Source organism: Amblyomma americanum, chromosome 1 (genome assembly GCF_052857255.1).
Source record: "Amblyomma americanum isolate KBUSLIRL-KWMA chromosome 1, ASM5285725v1, whole genome shotgun sequence".
Classification (NCBI taxonomy): Eukaryota; Metazoa; Arthropoda; class Arachnida; order Ixodida; family Ixodidae; genus Amblyomma; species Amblyomma americanum.
Window position 1 is genome coordinate 262,142,749 of NC_135497.1, and position 22,312 is coordinate 262,165,060.

Below are 22,312 nucleotides of genomic sequence, written 5' to 3' on the forward strand. Positions count from 1 at the left end.
GGACTCACCCTGCTCTGTCCCCTTGGCTTTGCTTCCCATAATGAGACCTTCCTAATTACCTTAACTGACAAAGGAGGGCGCCTGTGCTGCAGCGACACTAGTAACCCAGAGAGAGTGCCAGAGATGGTGTGATTGTTGCGGGAGCAGGTAAGACAGCTCATTCTCTCTCTCTTTAGCCTCGGGAATCTGTCGCTTGTGGACATTTCGGCACGGCGCTCCATTCTCCACCAGAGGGGCTAGGCCTCGTGGAAACATCTCCCACGAGCTCGCCCTGTCTGGCCTCGGAGTTTCTCTTCTGCCCAACAGTTGGCGAACATTTGCTCATAACCTTGCTTGTGAGTCAGACCACCTCGATTCCTTAGCGTATTTTATTGCTAGCTGGCATAATTGTTACTGCATCAATAAACGCCTTTGGTGTCAGCCAGTGTTGTTCCTTTGTTTGCAACAGACCCTCAGTAGCGCACACACAATTACGGGGTGGGGTTGGCAGTTTGAACGGTCAGCCACAGATAAGCGAAAGGGGGGGGTATTTAGCCTCCTATAATTAAACCCTACAAAGCCAGTGAATGAAAAATCCTTTTCCAAGTGGACAATGCTGGCTGCCACTCTATTTTGGTGGAACAGCTTTCCAATTTCTGTCTCTGCTGCCAGATGCCAAACATGACAGATAAAATCCAACCTCTTGATGCTGGTATTATTACAACCACTAAAGCCAACTACCAAGCTGCTTTGGTGCGGCATTACCTGCAGTGTGTGGAAGAAGACCAGCCACAAACTGTAGACCTCAGGTGATGTTTGAGGGAGCCAAGAATAACATGGTATGCAGTGAGTGGAGCCACCACTGCGAACTGCTAGCGCCACATTGGTAATTTGCCATATGAGGCTTTCGACTCTGATGGTGATCTGCTCCTCGCAAGTCCCTGAGACTGCTTGAGAGAAGCTGGAGCAGCAGACCCTGATTTAGCCACTGAGCAGCTTTTGGATGACAAAGAGGAAGGCAAGATTGAGGAAGAGCTTAGCAACGAAGCTATTGTGGCCATTATCAAAGCTGCAGAATCAGATGAGGATTCCGACCGTTTAAGCACCATTGGCAAAGATTTCATCAGTGTCAAGCCAGCTGTCACTGCTGCCATGGCTAATCAGGCACTGCAAATGGCATTTCTTCAGTATTCTGTAGACAAAGGCAACCAACAGAAAGCCCTTCACATAGCTCAGAATTTGTTTTGATTGAATAATAATGCTCCTCAGTATACATGGAAACAAACTTGCATCAACAACTTCCTTTTTGTAACATTTTTTTGTTTTTCTCAGTTGTTTCTATTGACAACCCACTTTATGAACACGTTTTGTCAAGGACATAAGCATCCATATTAAATGGGCCATGATGTACTATACATTATTCTGATATCTGACACTGTTTTCTTTTTCTTTCTGTGTTCATGTATTTTAGTTCTATTCATACCTCTCCCCCCTTACCCTAGAGCGAGTGCGGGTTCATTATCATCAATAACAAACAAACAGAATATGTATTCACACTGCACAGAAACCATGTTTTGCATGAGCGAGACATCTGGAACAGTCTATTCGACAGGTACTGATATCATGATAAGGTGACAAAGATATCTCACTGTACATTTTCTGCTGCTCTCTGGTCAACAATGCATGCACTTTGTGTGAATTTTGAATTGTGAATTTTGCACGCCTTATAAGGTTATGCATACATCCTTAGACACCCAGATGCCGTTGACCATACTAGGTTCAACATTTTCAGAAACTGACCAGACAAGAGTTTGTCCAACCACTGCCTTTTTATGACATCTTACACACTATACTTCTCAAATTAAGACATATTTTAAGACACATGGCATGCAAGAAATTTTGCAGTAAAGAAACTTGTATGCAGTTTTTCGGGACAGCTATCCCATTGCCCTGTGGTATGACTGGCATGGCTGAGGCACACCAGAGGACAGCAACACAATAACATGCACAGCTGAATACTGAGTAGCATGTTACTTCATCTCTGTCTTCCCTGTGCTTACTACACATCAGTGCTAAAATGGGCACACTATTAAGCTAAACTGTTAAACGTACACACTGTACACACTGGACTAAACAGTACACACCATTAACATGTCCCTGTGTATGTTTTATACATGAGGTTGTCTGAATACGTCAACCTTCTAAATTTAAAATTAATTAATGGAAAGTCTAATTTGGCTTCAAAACAACCGCACCGTCTGACGACTTCAAGTAACATGCATTCTTTGAGAAAATAAAATGCCTCAAAAGATGACCCACGTATAAAGAAACTAAATAATGCATGCCAGAAGTGCTTGCTTTGATGTTTCTTCCCTCTTTAGTAACCTCAAGAGGATGCTTATGTTCTCATTTCAACACCTAGCGCATTAGAAACATTGGCTGGAGCTGAAAGCAGTTGAAGCAAGAGAAAGCTGTGTAGCATAACATACAACAAAAACTCCACTGACCTTTCAAAAGGTTAGTCATGAACTTTCAACCATAGGAGCATATTTATCTTTACCTTTCCCAAATTTTTTCAGATTAAAACACAAAATTTCAGTATTATATATTAATTCTAACATGTATTTTGATTTGGACTATATTAATAAAACTATAGGACCATGTCGATTTTCTGCACAACTCACTGAAGTTCAACCTGGGAATTCTTTCTGTACTACACCCAGAAATGCAAATATATGCCTCAATTCAGAAGTGATCACTTTTATTCAAAAATTATTAACACAAAATAATTATTTACTTCACATCCGTTTTGTAGTAAAAATTCACTGTTTGCACCAAGTGCTCTGTCCACTAAGTGCTGACTTAATATCATTGAAATTTTTGTACATGAAAACCACTGGCAAAAGACATTATACAAACCGCATTGTGCCCATCCAAGAAGAGGAAGTGCCACTGAGTCCTTGACAAGTCTTGACAATGTGGGGAGGTTTTTATACACTTTGTTTGGCTCTGGATCTAAAAGAAAACCAAGCAAAGAAGGGGGCATTAGACTGAGCTAACGAATATAAATTGAAACACATTTACATTAAGGCTTACACAAACAGCAGAGGAGGTCATTTTAATGTTTCTGAAAGCCATCATGTGCCAGTGAGAAAACTGTTATGTGTTATGTGAGCGTTTAACATCCTAAAGCCGCACATTGGCTATGAGAGGAGCCGTAGTGGAGGGCTCCGGAATCATTTAGACCACCTGGGGTTTATTAACTCTTCCCCTACTGTGGGAAAACAGGCAATTTCAAAGCAGTGTCAGTCAAATTTATTCACCCATAAATTTCAAAATATGTATTTATTGCAGCACACCAGTGTATCTAACAGAGCTCTCTTTTTAATGACATAAAGGAAAAAACAGGATAAGAATTGCTTATGATAAATATTTTTGATGGCAAAAATTTGAGAAACTAAAAAAAAATTCATTAAAGTAATAAATATCTTGAGTCTCAGAAAACAGGAGAATAAATAATCTAGAATATAAGTTCTATGCGTCGCTATGTCAGACATGGGAATTCCAAGTTACAGAACTGTTCATGCTAAACTTTACGATTAGCAGAAAAAAAAACAATAGCTCGCACGAATGGCTTTGGGCTGCTCCTCAGTGCAGTGCCAACGTCGATCCCAGGCCATCATGGAGAAAACTTGATACGCTACACTGCTGATGGCACAGAATCGTTCAAAACATGTCCAGCACCTTCAGAGAGGCTCGGAAGGCAGCGAATCTACTCAGCAACGGCGAAAATGAAGTTACAAGCAGGCACCTATCAACGGACCACATAGGGTGAAGAGTCATCTCCATTCAAATTAAATTCAGACAAATGGACACCATCTTTTCAAACAAAGCTGTCACTTGTATTTATAAGGTTAAGTGCCGATGCTGCGGAATCGCGACACCACCGCCGTTGCTGAGCAGGGTCAATGTGAGACGAGGACACTACTTTGGTTGCCATAATAGCTGTGATCACTGTGTGTTGACAGGCATAACAGGAAGTTTAAACATACTCCCTTATATGGCTGGAAAAAAAAAAAACTGATCTCTAAACTGAAGTACAGTTTTTTTGCACCATACTGGATAGTGTTACTTGTCCAGAAGTGGCCCAGATCGCGCAGGATAGGAGCTATTCTGTGTCATCGTTCATCATTCAAATTGAACGATTTGAATAGGCATGGCAAGGAAAGATTTCACGTACATACATAACCAGAAATAGTGGAGCAAAAGCATGACACAAGCTCTCTTCATCCCACTTGGCATGGGTCAATATTTTTTTTGTCTGCTGTCTCCTATTCTCGCTTGCACAGCAGCTGCTTTTTTCTATTTCTTGCTTCCGGTTTTCTCCAAATGCTGAGGGTACCCCGCTGACCAGTTGCAGGGTAGAAGCTCTGAGATCCCATAACCATCTCTTTTTCTCTCTCTCTGATCTACCTTTCTCCAAAACACAGCTGTCACCAACTCCACGAGCAAGTGAAACATGACATTTTCAGCTCCCCATCGGCATCACACAGCAGGTAATGCACACATGGCTTCAAGATTTGGTCATGACAAATTTGTGCGCTCTGCTTGCCCCCCCCCCCTCTAGTGTGCGGCACATTGCTGTGCCAGCCAGAAATTCGGTTTCCATACATACTCCAATAATTTACGCCTAAATTCCACAGGTGTACTTTGCACCTTTTTGTATGCCAGAGGCAATGCACAACAGGTGAACTGTGCAAAAACTGGGATCTAGCCTTTTCAGATGACACCCTCGACGCTTAATGTTGCTTCGAAAACTAAACTTTTTGACAGATTTGCCTGTCTGGTTGGGTTTGAAGACTTATAATAAACTGCACAACTCCAACCAAAAATTTTAACTCTAACCCAACGTTTCAAAGCCGACTCGGCTCCTTCGTTGGGTTAAATGTTGGGTTAAAGCTAAATATTTTGGGTTGGAGTTGTGCAGTTAATTATAAATTAATATTGCTTCGTAACAGAGTCCTTTCTTTCTCTCTTGCTGCACCATGTGCATGTAAGCTGTCGCACTTGCCTCAGGCAGATGTAAAGTTACAGTGAAGCTTACTTTCTTTCCATTGAGAATACTGCGCAGGCGCTACACAAGTGTCACCATAGCTGCGCAAATTCACTGTTGTTTGGAGTTTCCGCAAAAGTTTGTTTCAATCAAGAAACACGTGAAATGGTTCATATGAGGTCAATTTTTTTTGCACTGAGTCTATGGAAACCAAACAAATGTTCACACATTGTTCATCATATCCAAACAATTTGTCTTGGCCAAACGTGCTTACAAGCATCTCTTAATAATGTGGTATGTGGTAAAGGGAAAGTGCTGTGAAGAAGGGGACACCACACTTACCAGAAAGGAATGCCTTTTGGATGAAGTCTGGGATTCTTAAATTGAGTGAGAAACCTTCTGTGCTGTTCTCATGCATAACTAGCCCTGCAATGAGAAAAATTCACATTGCTACAAAAATATATAGGTAACCTCATGGCTGCTATTGGTGGGAAAGGTATTAAAACACGTGCTGAAACTCATTAACATTTCTGAGACACAGAATACGAGCTGCAGTCAATTTTAGAGCACAGAACTATGGATAACTGTCAACTGTAACCAAAGATGAAAAAATGTCACACTTTCACAAAAACACTGGGAGTGCAAGTTTACTGAAAACAGGCTGATAAGTGATAGAGTTTTTCTAAGCGAAACTCCAATGAAACCTTCTTCAGCTAGATTAACCGATCTAATGCCATACATTGGGAAGTCCAGGTACTTGTTACAATAATACACGAAAAGGCAATGTATAAGCCAGCCTAACAGCACAAAATGCTTACAAAAATTTGACACACTGAGCTCGTAAAATATACACTTGCAAACACTTTATTCATCCTGTAATACATAACTATATACTGCCCCCTCCCCCCCCAACAAAAAGTTTATTCGCAAAGCCTTCACTGGCTTCATCTATTATAAAACTGCACAAATAGATTCAGAGTCATATGAGTATCACAATGCAACAGTGCAGCCTTATGGTCACCATTCCCACTGTGATCATAAAATAGCAATTTTAGGATGCCCTAAGGTGTGTCTAATTAGTTTCCTTTAATTTGCTTCTGCTGCCCTCGACAACTCCAACCGCCTACATCACAAAGATATCAGGTCAAGCAGGCAGTAAAAAACTGAGCACAACCAAAAACAAAAAAAAAATGCAAACCAGCAATGCAAACTGACCACTTGTTTTTAGTTTTTGCCAGTACTGCATGTTTGATGGGTTTGCATCATATAAGATGTGTTGATTCTTCAGCAGACACAAAGCAACTAAGAGATATATTCACTATGTTTTAATTTTCTCCACAGATCCAAGTTACACCACAAAAAGTATATACGGACTCACAAGGACAATTTTCAGCATCAGGCAGGAGGTGACAAGAAGCATAGGCTGTTCTCAGTGACTGCTTGAGTATACTATGAAAACTAGCACAATAAGCACACATATTCTGGCAGATTTTTTGCAATTGCCCAAACTTCCTCACAAAGGACAATTCGGAAGTGTGTGAGTCATATTTAAATACAGTTCTAAAATTGCTGATTTGGAATGAAACTAGAAAGGCAGAAAATAAATAATGTAATTTTTCATCAAATATTTTTAACACACAAAACACTGGTTTCTTATTCTGATTTGGTTTACAGTTTATGGGAGTTTAAAGTCCCAAAGCGACCCAGGCTATGAGGGACGCCATAGTGAAGGGCTCCCACAATTTCAACCACCTGGGGTTCTTTAATGTGCACTGACATCACACAGTCCACGGGCCTCTAGAATTTCGCCTCCATCGAAATTCGACCGCCACGGCCGGGATCGAACCCGAGTCTCTTGGGTCAGAAGCTGAGCGCCATAACAACTGAGCCACCATGGCAGGCAGTTTCTTATCCTTTCCTATAAAAACTTTATGAGGGACATCAATGTGGTGAAACTCAATATTAGTTCATGAAAGAAAAAAAAAAACCATAGTTACACTCTTCATTCTTGAATAAAAGAGCTCAGCAACCCCATGTTCAATTGCAGGTGCCATGTCAGTACTATGTGAATAACAAAGTTAACAAAGAGAATTTTGCTCATTAGTTTTGCAACACACACACTTGACAATAAGATGGACAGACAAAGGAATTACATCGCAAGTGCCAACTGGCAACTGAACCTAAACTGGAAAAAGTTAAATGCAGTCTATGGATATGCACTGCAAGAGCAGCACACGTGTTTTCAAGAAATGCAAAAGTAGTAGTAGCCACAAGTGGTCCCAGGGTTGCAAAATCCTTCTCATTATATATATATGTTACGCATTTCTAATGACAGCCGCACACTGGTCTCACTAATGTTAGGCCTCAATCATAAGGGCAGCTTTTAGTTTGGACTTTACCACCCAATTACAAATGCCACCTTTCTGTAAGCAGTTTTTTTTCCACTTGCATATTCTGCATATTTTTTTTCACTTGCATAACTCCCTTAATCTATAAACCTGCAAGATGGAAAACCTCTGGAGTTCAAAAACTGCAGTTTTAACTTTTTCTTTTAGAAAAAACGAGCTACAGAAGAAATTTCTGTGGTAGCTTCATCAATCTGCAATAATCACGACCGTCCATGAGTTCCTTTTTCTTTTTTTCTTCTTCTTCAATACTAGTGATTTCAACCCTTACAAAGTTATAAGCACATTAGGCACATTTTAGTGCATTATTCCCAATTGCTACAGCAGCTGTACTCCATAAATTGGCATCAAAATGTTTCATTAGGAAACTGTTGTCGAATTATGCAAAAACTGCCATAGCCACTATCTGGGCATAGCTTATGAGTAGAGCTCTTCATTATCATGAAAAACATGATTTCACCTGATCCTTGAACCCAAAAGAGCTCACTTAAAACTCATGTTAATCCCGATTTCTGTTTAAAAATGCACCTTCAAGAGAATGCAGCATGCCAGTGAATAAAACTGAAGGCACCGCACAAAAACGACTGGATGTCTTGCACTCATACTAGAGCACAGTTTTTATTTACTAGCTGTTGCCAATTTTACACCATATAGGTGTAAATTTTACACCATATAGGTGTAAAATTGGCAACAATTTTCACCTATATGGTCATTCACACTGTGGCTTAATCTGAGCATAAGCTCAAAAAGTATGGTTTAAAAGCAAGAAGCTAGAACGTAGAACAGGGTTTCTCTCACCTGTCAGGTGCTACCCAAGGTAATGACTCAAGGCTCTTGTGTGTTTAAAATTACCACTGTGATGTCGAATGAGCATTTTCATAGTGTCGAAAAAAAAAGAAAAAAAAGACGCGATTTCATAAAAGTTTCTTGGGGCAACCTGCTCTTTCAAGACAGTTTATAAAATATAATCAGCCATAATAGAGCATTCTGTCTCACACAAAAATGAGTGATAATTAATTACTTTATAAAACATAATGAAAAACCCAAATTGTGATGTTTTTGTTCAATAACCAGATTTGTACCTAAATTCAGGCTCTAAATAAAGCACCCGATTTTTACCACTCCCCAATTCTAAAAATAAAAAATTAATAAAACAAAGCTTGAAAACAAATGTCCCTACTTATCAGCAATCTGCGATCCTGTAGCGTTGTCAACACACACCGCCTGGCAGCTCTTGCAGTTCCTAGTTTCTTCCTATCACCTCTTTAGCTTGCAATGGCCTCCTTTTTATTTCCTTCTGTACGTTTCGTGACTCAATATAAGCATTTCTTCAATAAGTAACTCAAATGGAACATGTTCACTAATCTTGCCAAACTTATAATGCACACAGAATTCTTCAGCCCCAACTCACCGTGAACAATGACGCTTGGGTCAAAGAGCACAAAGGCCACTAGGAATGATACAGTGGGGCAAGTAGGATGGCTGTACCCTATTTTCATTAGGCAATCACTCCTTTCCCAAGCAAAATTCTTGCTGGCAGGATGCTCCTTGATGCCTCCATCTGGTAACGTTTCCTGCCATCCCTGTGTCATGGAAAATAATACACATCAACCACAAAACAATTCGAGTCTGTCACAATTTTTTTGTAGCCATACCTTACTTGAATGGAATATAAGTGGTCTGAAGAATATCTATCAAGTAGATTTCAGTCCTTATAGAGAGCATTATGGTCAAAGCTGCCCAGCCATCTTGGCAGGTCCACTCTTTCGCCTCAGATACAATGATATAGAACCTCACGTATAAATGACCATGCTGGTCACACCACACTACAGAATTGACAACATTGGGCAGTGAAACTTCAACACAAAGCTAAACAAAAATTTCTGGCGGTTTAGCACTGCTAAGCAAGGAATATTGAGCGAAAGCAGTTTCCTGCAGGTGGACACCATCCCCACCTGCCTAAAAGCACGATTGAGGTGCCCACTTACCCTGGGAGCCAGTTATCTACCTTTCCTTTCCTCAAAATCAACAGAGTCTCAAGTTGTCTACAAGTTGTCGTTGTCAATGTGTTGGCGGCGGCCTATTGCTCCACTGCCATGTTTCTACCAAACACTGTCAACCCAAATACAAGCAGCGCACATCTCTCTGTCACTACCATCACATGCCTCCCAGCGTGATTGAGGTGTCCACTGACCAAGGGAGCCAGTTATGCACTTTTCCTTTCCTTTCCTTTCGTGACTTTTGCATACAGATGGAAGTCGATGAAGACGACAACACGCAATAAGCGCGAGAGTGTGTTGCAGCTTAACATGAGGTGTGATCGGCTGCGGTGATAGCCTACTCTTGTGCAGTGGCCAGACAAGCTGATCTGTTCGCGTTGCCGCGGGTTCGAAACCCAGTTGCGGCAATATTCATTTTATTTCTGTACGTATCTGAGAAGCTTCATACAGACATCAGCTTTTCCAGGATTGATAGTGAAGTTGTGCTTTCGCACTAAAAGAAATGCTAATGAAGGTGATAAAATAAAACGAAAAGCTGGAACTGTTGACCATGTGGGTGTCTCCTGCAGAATGCATTCCAAAGGGAAAAAATATAATTTAATGACTTAATGAATTAGCTTTTTTTTTGGTGTAACAGCGAAAAGGAAAAGGCTGTGCAACGATACGAGTTTCAGAAAGGCAAATAATTTAGTGTTGCTTCCAGTGAGTGCACTCTGCTTCATGGAGTGCCACTTTGTAAACATAGCAGTACATGGGGAACAGACGTGTCACTAGAAATGGACCATTTTTTAGTGGGGAACAGACGTGTCACTAGAAATGGACCATTTTTTAGTAACATACTGCGTACCCAGCCCCCTCGTCGGCCATTTTCACAAGAAGGAGTGATGCACCTATTTGTCCACAGCTGGCGTTTCCTCAAGCGACGACATATTAGACGTATCTTCGAAGCTCACGTGGACATGCACATAGTTCCCGCACTGACCTGCTTAAAAAACTCAAGAAACATGTGGTCTGGATTTTTTTGCTTGCATCCGAAAGTAAGGGATTAAGCAGATTAAATGAAGCACTGAGAGCTCATGCGTGGAAGGTATCCACAGATAGCGAGTGCACATCTGCTTAGGCAAAACGACACCTGCAGCATTTCTCCACAGTAATCCCATGTGACAATGTAGAGAATGTTCAAGGCGAGTGGAGTGAATTCATCGAACTCACATTAAGCCAAGTGCGTTTTCAGCAGAGAGTGTCACAAAAGTGCATCAAATCACACTGCGTGAATGACGCTGAAGAAAAGTGTCACTCGTTGAAAGTGACACTAAATTTGCCTGCATGACAGAGATATAACAAGACCACGAGCCAGCATGGTGTCTGCACGCGCAGGGGAAAGTGCAATGCCTTTCTTGAAAAGGTGAAGAAACAAAACCTTACGTAAGAGGACTTAAACCTCAAAACAAAGGTCCCCATCTTTGTGAATGAGCACCTTTCCCCGACAACAAAACGGCTGTTTGGCGCAGCAAACAAGAAGCGAAAAGCAGTTGGCTGGAAGTATTTGTGGACGTGGCATGAGAAAATCTATGCCCGAAAAGCAGGTGCCTCGTCAGTCGTCTGTGTCGAGCACATTGATGACCTGACAAAGTTGGTTTAGCCGTAGTGGCAGTTGTACTTTAGACTTCTCTCTTTCAAATGGTTCTTCAACCATGTGATGTTAAAACTACAGGAAAAGCAAAATACCCGGCATTATCTGTTTTCCACCAAAATGTGCGCTCTGTTGCAAATAAGGAAGACACACTGATGCTTGTACTTTAGATCTTCATTCTGGTATCATGCTCACAGAAACATGGTACACCCAGGAATCACACACGTTTAATCTGCCTGGTTACCAGTCATTTATACGATATCGTTCGGATAAGCGAGGGGGTGGCGTCTCGATTTTAACCAAAGAAAACATAACATGCGAAGAAGTATCTGAATTTTGTGCAGTTACTCCAGATTACGAGGTACTTATTTTGCACTCTAAAATGAATCTTTTTTGCGTCGTATACCAGCCGCCCTCTGGTGATTTCGACATATTTTTTAATTTTTTGGAGGATATATTTGGTTATGTGGCAGACAATAAGTTAGATCTTTATTTAGGGGGCGATATAAATTTGAATATGGTTTTACCAATGAACACACAAAAGAAGCTCCGTGATATTATGGATGCAAGTGGCTTTTGGAATGCCATTTCAGAACACACTCGTGTCACTCCAGATAGTTCCTCATTACTAGATATATTTATCACAAATATTAATACAGATTTATCGACTGCAAATACTGTGTGCACTGGCCTAGGTGACCACTTTGGAATAGTAATGTCAGTTCGAAAATCTTATGTCGTAGCTAAAAAAAATCAGACAAACAAAATTGTTACGAGAAATCACCCCTGCTACACTTGATTCGTTTCGTCGTTCCATTAGTAAGCAGGACTGGAACCCTGTCTACGCAACCCAACATAGTGACACAGCATACTGCAAATTCATAGGCCTCTTCAAAGCCCTGTACGATACACATCTTCCATTACATCCAAGAAAAAAACCGAAAAATGCTCGGAAGCCTTGGCTGACGCGGGAATTACTAGATTAGATTAAACATAAAAATGGCCTGTATACAAAGTTTGTAAAAGACAAAGATACGCATGTATTTTGTGAATTTAAAGCCTACCGAAATAAGCTTACATCTAGACTATGTGCAGCAAAGAACGCCTATTTTGCAGATATATTTTATGATAAGAGCATAAAACGTTCTGATGTACTTTGGCGAAAACTAAACTCACTAATGCATTCTGGCACTCAAGGAGTTATACCCGATACACTTATACATGAAGGGAAACGGCTAAATGGCAGCCAATTAGCTGACGCCTTAAATAGTTTTTTCGTACAGCAGGCCCATCACAGCGATTACTCCGGTGCAAATATATCCGATGCTGAACCCTTCCTCTGTCAGACTGCTACATGTCATTCACTGTTCTTTTCTCCGACGGACTACACACGGACTGCCTTTGTATCAAGTCCATCCAAAAATAATAAATCCAAGGATGTATGTGGCATGCAGGTACTTCCTGTGAAGCACGTTCTTGACATAATCTGTCCAGTCATTACTTTTATATATAACTTGATTTTGTCCACGGGCGTATTTTCCCCAAGCAATGCAGACTACACATGTGGTTCCTATATTTAAATCTGGAGAACGTAGTCTTTTCGTCAACTACCGCCCAATCTCGATACTACCAGTATTTTCTAAGGGTATGGAAAAAATACTACACACCAAAATTGTATCATTTTTATCGCGCCAAAATCTTCTGCTCGACTATCAACATCGTTTCAGGAAGCATCGATCAACAGGAACAGCAGTTTTAACGCAAAAAGAATTTATCATTGAAGCATTCACCAAGAAACGTATGGTACTGGGCATCTATGCCGATTTTTCAAAGGCGTTTGATCTTGTCAATCACACTATCGTTTCTTCAAAATTGCACAGATACAGCGTTCGTGGAACACCACATGCACTTCTTACATCATACCTTAGCAACAGGACACAATATGTCGAAATAAATAACATTAAATCTTCTTTGCAATCCGTTCATACAGGCGTGCCACAAGGAAGAATACTCGGACCGCTGCTCTTCCATAATTATATTAATGATATGGCACACTGCACTCAGGACGTAAAGTTGAATTCCTATGCGGACACCACCATTTTTGGAACCGGAAGTACACAAGAAGATGTAGAGGAGCGAGCAAATATGGCACTTCTGGGCTTGGACGCTTGGGTCAAAGCAAACCACTTAAAAATAAACACAAACAAAACAAAAGCAGTTCTATGCACTCCAAAAGGGAAGGAATTACCGGATGTCTTGAGTGAACGCTTGGGAGCAGAAAATGTTGAAATTGTTAACTCTGTTAAAATACTCGGAGTGGTCTTTTCAAGACACCTTACATGGAACGACCACATAGATTACTTACATTCTAAAGTTGCATCAGCAGTTGGCGCCACCGCCCGAACAAGATACTTGCTGTCTTCTAAAATAAAACTCTTGTTATATAACGCGCTTGTGCTACCGCTCTTACAGTACTGCAGCTTAGTCTGGTGCACCACAGATGTAACCAATGTATCCAAATTACACTTGTTGCAGAAAAGAGCATTACGGTATGTTGCGGGTGTGTCTTACTGTCATCCAACCAAAGAGCTTTTCTTGAAGTACAATGTCCTCTCTGTGTTCTCGTTTTTTGATTACAGGATAATCGTAGCTTATAAATATTTCATAAAATCTAATGTAAGTATTATGGTAAACCTTGCAGAATTAAAAGAAAATATCTGAGACCGGAAAACCCGACACAAAGAAAAATATCTTGTTTCAGTGCCTCGAACGCATTCATACACTCAATCATTATGCTACACTGCACCGAAACTACTGATTAAGTTGCATGCAACTGGATTCGATCCAGTTAATGAGTCTAATCGCCAAATTGGTCTTTTTTGCCCTGAACAACTGTTGTGAGCCTAGTGTTGCTTTGTATTTAGAATGTTATTTTGATGTATTCTCATTTTAAGACTCAGTTTTTAGGACCTGTCTATTTTCTGTTTTTGTGCTTTACTGTGTGTCTTATTTTCATACGGACAAAAGTAATAATATGAAACTCTTCGATGTATAAAATTGTGCACATCATTCCAAACTGATCTTCCTCCTAGCTGTTGCTCTGCCAATTATTGTAGGGGGCCAGGGCCTTGTCAAGCTGTCTTTGACAGCTTTTAGTCCTGGCCCCTTTCTTTTCGACGAAAATAAAAATAAACTTGACTTGACTTGATATCCAAGAATTAAACAAAAAAGCGGGTGGACAAAGATGTGCTCCTATTCCAGGTGATTAGAGGGAGAGGGAGAGGGGCTTTTGTGTTTATTAAGGCGAAAGCCTTTAATGGCTCATACTCGTGGTGACCGTCCATCCGGTCATGTGACTGTGTCCGTCCGTTACACTCATGTCACATGACCATGTCTGTCCGTTACATTCTAGGTCACGTGACCGTGTCAGTCTTTTACATCCTAGGTCATCCTAGGTGACCTTGTCACGTGATCACAACCTGCCAACTGGATTGTGAGCAAACTGCTCACTGTGGCGGGTGATGTAATCCGCCGCCAAGCAACAACAACTGCGCATGCGCAGCGTGACGTCACAGCTCAAATCCAAATCAGTGAAATGAGTCAATAAGTCGCAAACGGCTTTCGCCTTCCCACACTTAAGAGATATCTAATTGCCTCCAACGAATTTTTCTACTTGTGAGCAGAACTTTTTGTATAACTTTGGGCTGTAAGTAAAAAAAAAACTTCTTACTACAACGCCCACACCCAGTACATAACGCCCAGGCGTTATGTACGTAATATGCACAAGGAAATTTGTGTATGCAGGGTCACTGCCTCAGATGCTTTACAAACAGAGAAAAAAAATACCTCACTATAACTACAGGTTTCCCATAAAAAGTATCTGGAACAATTTTTTCCTCATGTGACTGTATGTTGCAGTGAGCTCGCACCGCGCATGCGCAGGGGCAGCGGTTGTGACCTTCAACACGTGCCAAGTGCCAGTCGTCTGCCAGCATTCGTTCAGGCTAGATCGTGTTTTTAGTGGACCCCTGTCGAGTGACTGTGTGCAAGCGCAAAATGCAGTGAACGATTGAACAGCGGTACGCCACCAAATTTTATGTTGGACTGGGAAAAACAGGTACCGAGATATTGGGCATGATTAGCCAAGTGTTCAACGATGAAAGCATGTTGCTAAGTGCAGTTTTTAAGTGGCACAAGCTCTTCAAAGATGGCCAAGAGAGTGTGGAGGATGAGCTCTGCGCTGGACGGCCGTCGACGTCGAGGACCGATGACAACGTGCAACATGTGCATGAAGTGCTGAATTCAGACCGTCGTTTCGGTGTGCGAATGGTCGCAGATGAAATTGGCATTGATGACAGTGCACAGCATTATCACTGAAAATTTGGCAATGCGAAAGATCTGCGCTAAACTCGTCCCGAAGGTTTTGACGGACGAGCAAAAGCAGAGGCGAGCGTGTGCTTGCAAAGACCTTCTGCAACGCGTTGAAGAAGACCCCGGCTTTTTGGACACCGTGATCGTGGGAGATGAAACCTGGATATTGAATACGACCCGGAAACAAAGCGGCAAAGTTTCGAATGGCACACCTCGGCATCACCTCATCCAAAAAAGGCTCAAATGAGCAAATTCAGAGTGAAAGCCATGCTCATCGTTTTCTTCGAAGCAAAGGAGGTGGTCTGCAACAAATTTGTACCTGGGAGAGGAACAGTAAATGGTGCTTTTTACCTAGAAGTGCTAAGAAGACTGAAGAGAAGGGTCAACCGGGTGAGGCCAGCCATCACCGGACATGGAAACTGGAAATTGCATCACGACAATGCAACCAGCCACACCTGCACCAAGGTAAGCAACTACTTGGCGATAAATGGCATGGCGACGATTCCCCAACCCCCTTACAGTCCCGACTTGGCACCAACAGCCTATTTCCTATTTACAAAAGTGAAATCCTCCCTCAAATGACACCACCATGGGAGCCAAAGTGTCATCAAAGAAGTTTGCATGAGTGCCCTTAAGGACCTCCCAGAATCCGCCTTCCAGGGAGCCCTCGAGTCATGGAAAAGCCATTGGCAAAAGTGTGACGACGCTCAAGGGGCATACTTTGAAGACTTTTCTGGCACTGTACCGATATCTCTAATAAATATATTTTTCTGAAGCTTTTCCCGATACTTTTTACACAGACTTTGTACCATTCTCCTTTCCAAGAATTAGCTATAATCACTTTCAAACTCATTTTTCAATTTCCGAATTTGCCCCAGCGAGTGCTATCCAAACTGTCGTAGCTTGCATCACTGCTAAATCGCATGTAATTGTAAGGCTTGCTGGCTATCTTCCTGTAGCCACTTTTCATGGCAGCTGAGGTTTGTAGCCTACCTCTAACAAAGCAGCTAATAGTGTGTTGTGAATAGATTAGTATCCAAAATTCCACCACCAAGTTGTATAACTGCCAACACCGAGGACCAGCCATGTGCTTTGAAGTGCAAGCAAATCAAGATAGCAACCAGCCACCGTCATGAAGACAACAGAATGGTGTCAGCCTGACATCAGAAAACACAACAGAACTGTGTGGATGGAGCCTGCCAAGTTACTTGGTGATACTGATGATGCAAATTCTGTATTGTTGGCACCTGTAGCCAGTACACACAGTATAAAATTTTTAACATTTAAACAGGTAAGTCCATCGAGTGCAGTTTGGAATTCACAGTACACACAGCAGCTTTCTTCTCCGATCGACTAATATCATGGAGCTGCGAGCAAAACCTGATTTGTGACTTGAACTCTTAAATATTTCCACTGTGAACATTATTTGCACACTGAAAAATACATGGCCAGATAGCACACAGATCAACCTTTTAGTGACATGAACACTGTATTCATAAAACGAACGAGCTGCAACACTCCCACTGAAAACTGCCGAGAATGCTTTGCACAAGTCTCTAGGCTGGAACTAACCATCAATGCGTTTAAAGCCTGGTGTCCAATAGTATAAGATCAGCAGTATTGATCTCTTACCACTGACAAGACTACTAGCTACAGCTATACAAAAAAATACTACAAGACTTCTAGCAGCTAAAAAACACCAAAATCATATGCATGTGTGACGATTCCCCAAGGCAGCAGACGCCAAGGACACCACAGACGCCTTCTCAGCGGCACCCAGCTGCACGCGGAAAAAGGGAGAGGGAAAAGATAATAAACGCTCCCCCGCTTTTCAAGGAGAGGGGCCAGTCTGACTCCCGCCAGCAACGTGTACTGTCGTTTTACGGGGCGCTCTTCCCGTGCCCTCGTTGGGGCACGTCGGTGACCCGTTTCAGCATTTGCTTCCAAGCTCACCCCCTTACAATACTAAAACAATTCTGGCGACGAGGTGAAAGTTTTCCAGCATCGCATCATCTGCAACCATGCCGACCTACGGAGCATTGGAGCCATTCCACAGGGAAGGAGGAGCCTGGACAGAGTACTTGGAGCGAGTCAAGCTGTTCTTCGATGCCAACAGCGTCCCAGAGGAGAAGAAAAGGTCCGTATTCCTGACATGCTGCGGGTCCAGTACCTACTCCTTACTACGGAGCCTGCTGATGCCTAAAACTCCAGATCAAGTCTCTATCGACGAGATATTCTCTATGATTTCAGGCCACTACATTCCGAAGCCTTCCGTGGTGGTCTGCCGCTTCAGATCCAATAGTCGCTCTCGCCAACCGGAGGAGTCTGTCAGCGACTACACCGCATCACTGAAAAAGCTTTCAGCAAATTGTGAGTACGGCACCTTCCTTCCTGACATGCTGCGGGACAGACTCGTTTGCGGCATTAATGACACGTCAATGCAACGACGCCTGCTTGAAGAGCCAAACCTGACGTTCGAGTCAGCAGTCAAACTTCTAATTGCAATGGAGACGGCTAAAAGAGACTCAAGCATGTTGATGCAAGCTCAGGGCATGACCGAAGCGCAGACAGTTCCCAGTGCGATGAGCAAGCAAATGAAACAGACGATAAGTTGTTATCGCTGTGGAGGGCCGCACTACGCAACAGTATGCCAGCACGCCAAATACCGGTGAAACGCATGCAGCAAGATCGGGCATCTGGCCAGAGTATGCCCCTCAAAGGCTGCCGACACGAAGCAAAATAACGTGTCAAGGAAGCACAGTACGCAAAGGCAAACAAAGCAGCCAGTTCACAGCCTTGAGGACAGTGGAAATCTTCCTGAAATCCTGTCACAGGTCTAAGAGACGTGGCAGATGAACAGCGAGAAAACAATTCCTCCGTTTGTAGCAGTTTTGCAAGTCGCAGGCAGGCCTCTTAGAATGGAGCTAGACACGGGGCCAGTGTCTCCGTAATAGGGGAGACCGCATTCCAACAGCGGTTTCCCGAGCTCTCAGTAGACCCATCAGACGTAATTCTGAAGAGTTATTGCGGAAGACTGACAGCCGTTAGGTGCAAGGTTACCGTTTCAGTCCAGTTCAGACGAAGAGAGGCAACACTGCCTTTGTTTGTAGCTTTGGACCAGTGTCCAACCCTTCTCGGACGAAACTGGATCAGTGCGCTTCAGCTCGACCTAAATGACGTCAGATGCGTTGACTCACTTACGAGCGTTGACGAGCTGCTTACTTGCTACAAAGAAGTATTTTCGGACGGACTAGGAACATTCAAAGGTGTGAAAGCCAAAATTGTTGTCAAGGAAGATTTAACTCCGAAATTCTTCAAACCACGAACGATTCCTTTTGCATTGCAAGACAAAGTTGCAGAAGAATTGCAAAGGATGCAACGAGAAGAGGTACTTACACCCGTCAGAACGTCTAAGTGGGCAGCCATAATTGTTCCTGTGCTCAAGCAAGACGGCCGCGTGCGCATATGTGGCGACTTCAAGGTCACAATTAACGGTGCCACAGTGCTGGAAAAATATCCTGTGCCGCGAGTTGAGGACCTATGGGCGAAACTTTCAGGTGGCAAAAAGTTTTCGAGGCTGGACCTGAAAGACGCTTACCAGCAGGTAGAACTTGACACGAGCTCACAGAAGCTAGTGATCATCAATACGCCTCAGGGCCTCTTCCAGTACACCAGACTACCTTTAGGAGTAGCTTCAGTGCCGGCCATATTCCAGAGAGAAATGAAAAATTTGCTACAAGACATGTGCCATGTCACCGTGTACTTTGATGACATCTTGGTAACGGGATTGGACGATGCAGATCACTTGAGCAACGTAGCCAGTGTACTACAGCGTCTACAGGAAGCAGGCCTCAAGCTCAAGCTAGAGAAGTGTTCATTTCTAGCGACAGAAGTTGAGTACCTGGGCCATGTCATAAACGCGGACGGACTGAAGCCAACACTAAAGAAAATAGAAGCTGTCGTGAATGCTCCATGTCTCAAGGACGTCAAGCAACTTCAAAGCTACCTTAGACTCATTAATTTTTACAGGCGTTTTCTGCCTAACCTTTCGACAGTTCTCCGGCCCTTGAATCTGCTACTTGCAAAAGAAACTCCTTGGAAGTGGACAAGCGTACAGGAACAAGCTTTCAGAGAAAGTAAAGTTCTCCTGACTTCTGCGCCGGTATTGAATCATTTCGATTCTTCCAAGCAAATCGTTCTCAGTTGCGACGCTTCACCGTACGAAATCGGAGCTGTTCTCGCACACCAAGATGAAACAGGGGAACGTCCCATTGCCTTCACATCGAGAAGCCTTCTTCCAGCAGAAAAGAATTACAGTCAGCTGGACAAAGAAGCCCTTGCCCTAATTTTCGGCGTATCGAAGTTTCATAAGTATCTCTGGGGCCAAGATTTTGAAGTGGTGACTGATCACAAACCACTTCTGGGACTTCTCGGACAGGACAAGCATATACCCGATGATCATCACTGAGAATGATACGCTGGGCAATTACCCTGTCAGCGTACAAGTACACGCTTGTGTACCGCCCTGGCACCAGCATCAGCAACGCCGAAGCGCTGAGCCGACTACCGCTTCCTACAGAGCCAGGCACAGTACCAAAACCTGCTGATATCTTCATGCTTGAAAGTGCATATCCTCGACTTCTTTCACCATCCGCCATCACCAAAGCTACAGATCGTGATCCTGTTATGTCACGCCTACGGCTGGTGCTCCCTTACTGGTGAAGAGCTACCAAGAGGAAGTGATTGGACACTATTTCAGAAGAACCGTACAGAGTTTAGTGTTCATGAGAACTGCGTCCTGCGAGGAACACGAGTCGTCGTTCCTAAAGAACTACAAGCAGAAGTTCTTGATCTCCTTCATGAAACTCACCAAGGTGTGGAAAAGATGAAAGCAGTCGCACGGAGCCACATTTGGTGGGAAGGACTAGACAGCAGCATCGCACAGAAAGTGCAACTTTGCAAAATCTGCCAAGAACATCAGAGAATGGGACGGAAAGCACAGTCTAATCCGTGGCCGTTTCCGAAGAAACCATGGTCTAGACTGCATGTCGACTTTGGTGGTCCATTTCAAGGACACTACTTTTTCAACATGAACTGGTGGGCAAGTTGGTCAGACATAGTTCTTGTAAACCAGCGCAACGGCTCGAAGCCAAACAGAAAGGGACAAAACACAGCGCTGTGTTTTGTCCCTTTCTGTTTGGCTTCAAGCCGTTGCGCTGGTTTACAAGAACTACTTTTTCGTCCTAGTCGATGCCTACTCTAAATGGGTAGAGGTGGTTCCCGTTCATGCACCTTCAGCGGACGCCACAATTCCATGCCTGCGAACCATATTTTCCACACATGGCATTCCAGACATCATTGTCTTCGACAATGGCACCGCATTCACCAGCGAGAAGTACGCTGATTTCTTGAGCAAGAACTGCATTCGGCGAATCCTGATCCCACCATACCACCCAGCATCGAACGGAGCAGCGGAACGCGTCGTGCAAACAATTAACGGGAAACTCAAGAAGGCAGCGCCTGGAGATTTGCAAACAGACATCGACAGGATCCTGCTTTCCTACAGAACAACGCCGCACGCGTTTACTGGGTCCCGTCTCGCTGAGCTTCTCATGGGCAGGCAGCTGCAAACGCCCATTCAGCGAATGCACCCCGGCCTAAGGGCGCATGCGGACTTCAAGCAACTGAAGCAAAAGATGCGCTGCGACAGTAACACACGCAAAAGCTGTTTGCCTTCGCCCGGCGAGCCCGTCTTTGCTAGAAACTTCCAACCAGGCCCAGCTTGGATTGCCGGAACGGTTCGCCATCCCACAAGTTCTTCGTCACTTCAAATAGAACTGTGGAAGAGGCACGCGGACCACAAGCGACTGCGAAGGACACCCGGCGTTCTCTCAGACGACGAGGAGCCTCTTCCTGCACTAGCAGCGACAACGGACACGGAACAGCTGTCCCCACCTCGCTGCTCATTAAGCACCGAGCCGTCTACAATAGCCTCGGCGCGGCAACAGCAGTCAAGTGCGGCCCCTTTGCACCCCCAGCTTCACCAGTCTACCCGGGTCCGGAAGCCTGTTATCTACTACGGACTGTAGAGGCGTAAACAAGACACGGCTCGTCCCCAGTGCCGTGCAGCAGGCTTCACAACAAAGGGAGGGGTATGACGATTCCCCAAGGCAGCAGACGCCAAGGACACCACAGGCACCTTCTCAGCGGCACCCAGCTGCACGGGGAAAAAGGGAGAGGGAGAAGATAATAAACGCTCCCCCGCTTTTCAAGGAGAGGGGCCAGTCTGACTCCCGCCAGCAACATGTACTGTCGCTTTACGGGGCGCTCTTCCCACGCCCTCGTTAGGGCACGTTGGTGACCCGTTTCGGCATTCGCTTCTAAGCTCACTCCCTTACAATACTATAACAGCATGTTTCCTTCAATTACTGTACAGCTTATTAGAATGCCATATAAAATTTAACTGACAGGTAGATAAGGACACAGCTTTTCCTTACCATTAATTATGTCGTGTCATGAAGGCCAAGAAGCAGAAACAAAGCTCGAGCAGGATCATTTCAAAATTAACATCCAAAGCTCACATTTTTTTCCTTCAAAGATCACAACCTTTGAAGAAAAACCTCTTAGGTTTTCTCAACAAGCAGCTGTGACAATACAAAATAGTACTCATAAGAAGAAAAAAAATTTTGCATTCCTTTCTATCAGCGATAAATATAATCCATAGTCTTTGTATGTGCCTGTCAAATATAAATACACTAAAAAAATGCATGTTGCACTGAATCTGGTCTTCTGCACACAAAAAATTGCTTCCCCCAGCGTAAGAACTCATTTTCTTCCAGCAGTTAAGGGGTATAGTGGTCATTCGAAAATT

General features: G+C 43.4%; 1 protein-coding gene across 2 annotated transcripts in view; it reads right to left on the minus strand.

The window, feature by feature from the left end:
• The window catches only part of LOC144115016 (F-box only protein 7-like), a 38,985-nt gene that overhangs the window by 10,166 nt on the left and 6,507 nt on the right, over positions 1 to 22,312 (minus strand). For both annotated transcript variants that reach the window (XM_077649131.1, XM_077649132.1), the window contains exons 3-5: positions 8,849 to 9,020; positions 5,375 to 5,458; positions 2,899 to 2,994 (exon numbers count right to left, since the gene is read on the minus strand). In XM_077649131.1, coding sequence (XP_077505257.1) covers positions 2,899 to 2,994; positions 5,375 to 5,458; positions 8,849 to 9,020 — 352 coding nt within the window. The remainder of the gene's footprint in view (positions 1 to 2,898; positions 2,995 to 5,374; positions 5,459 to 8,848; positions 9,021 to 22,312) is intronic.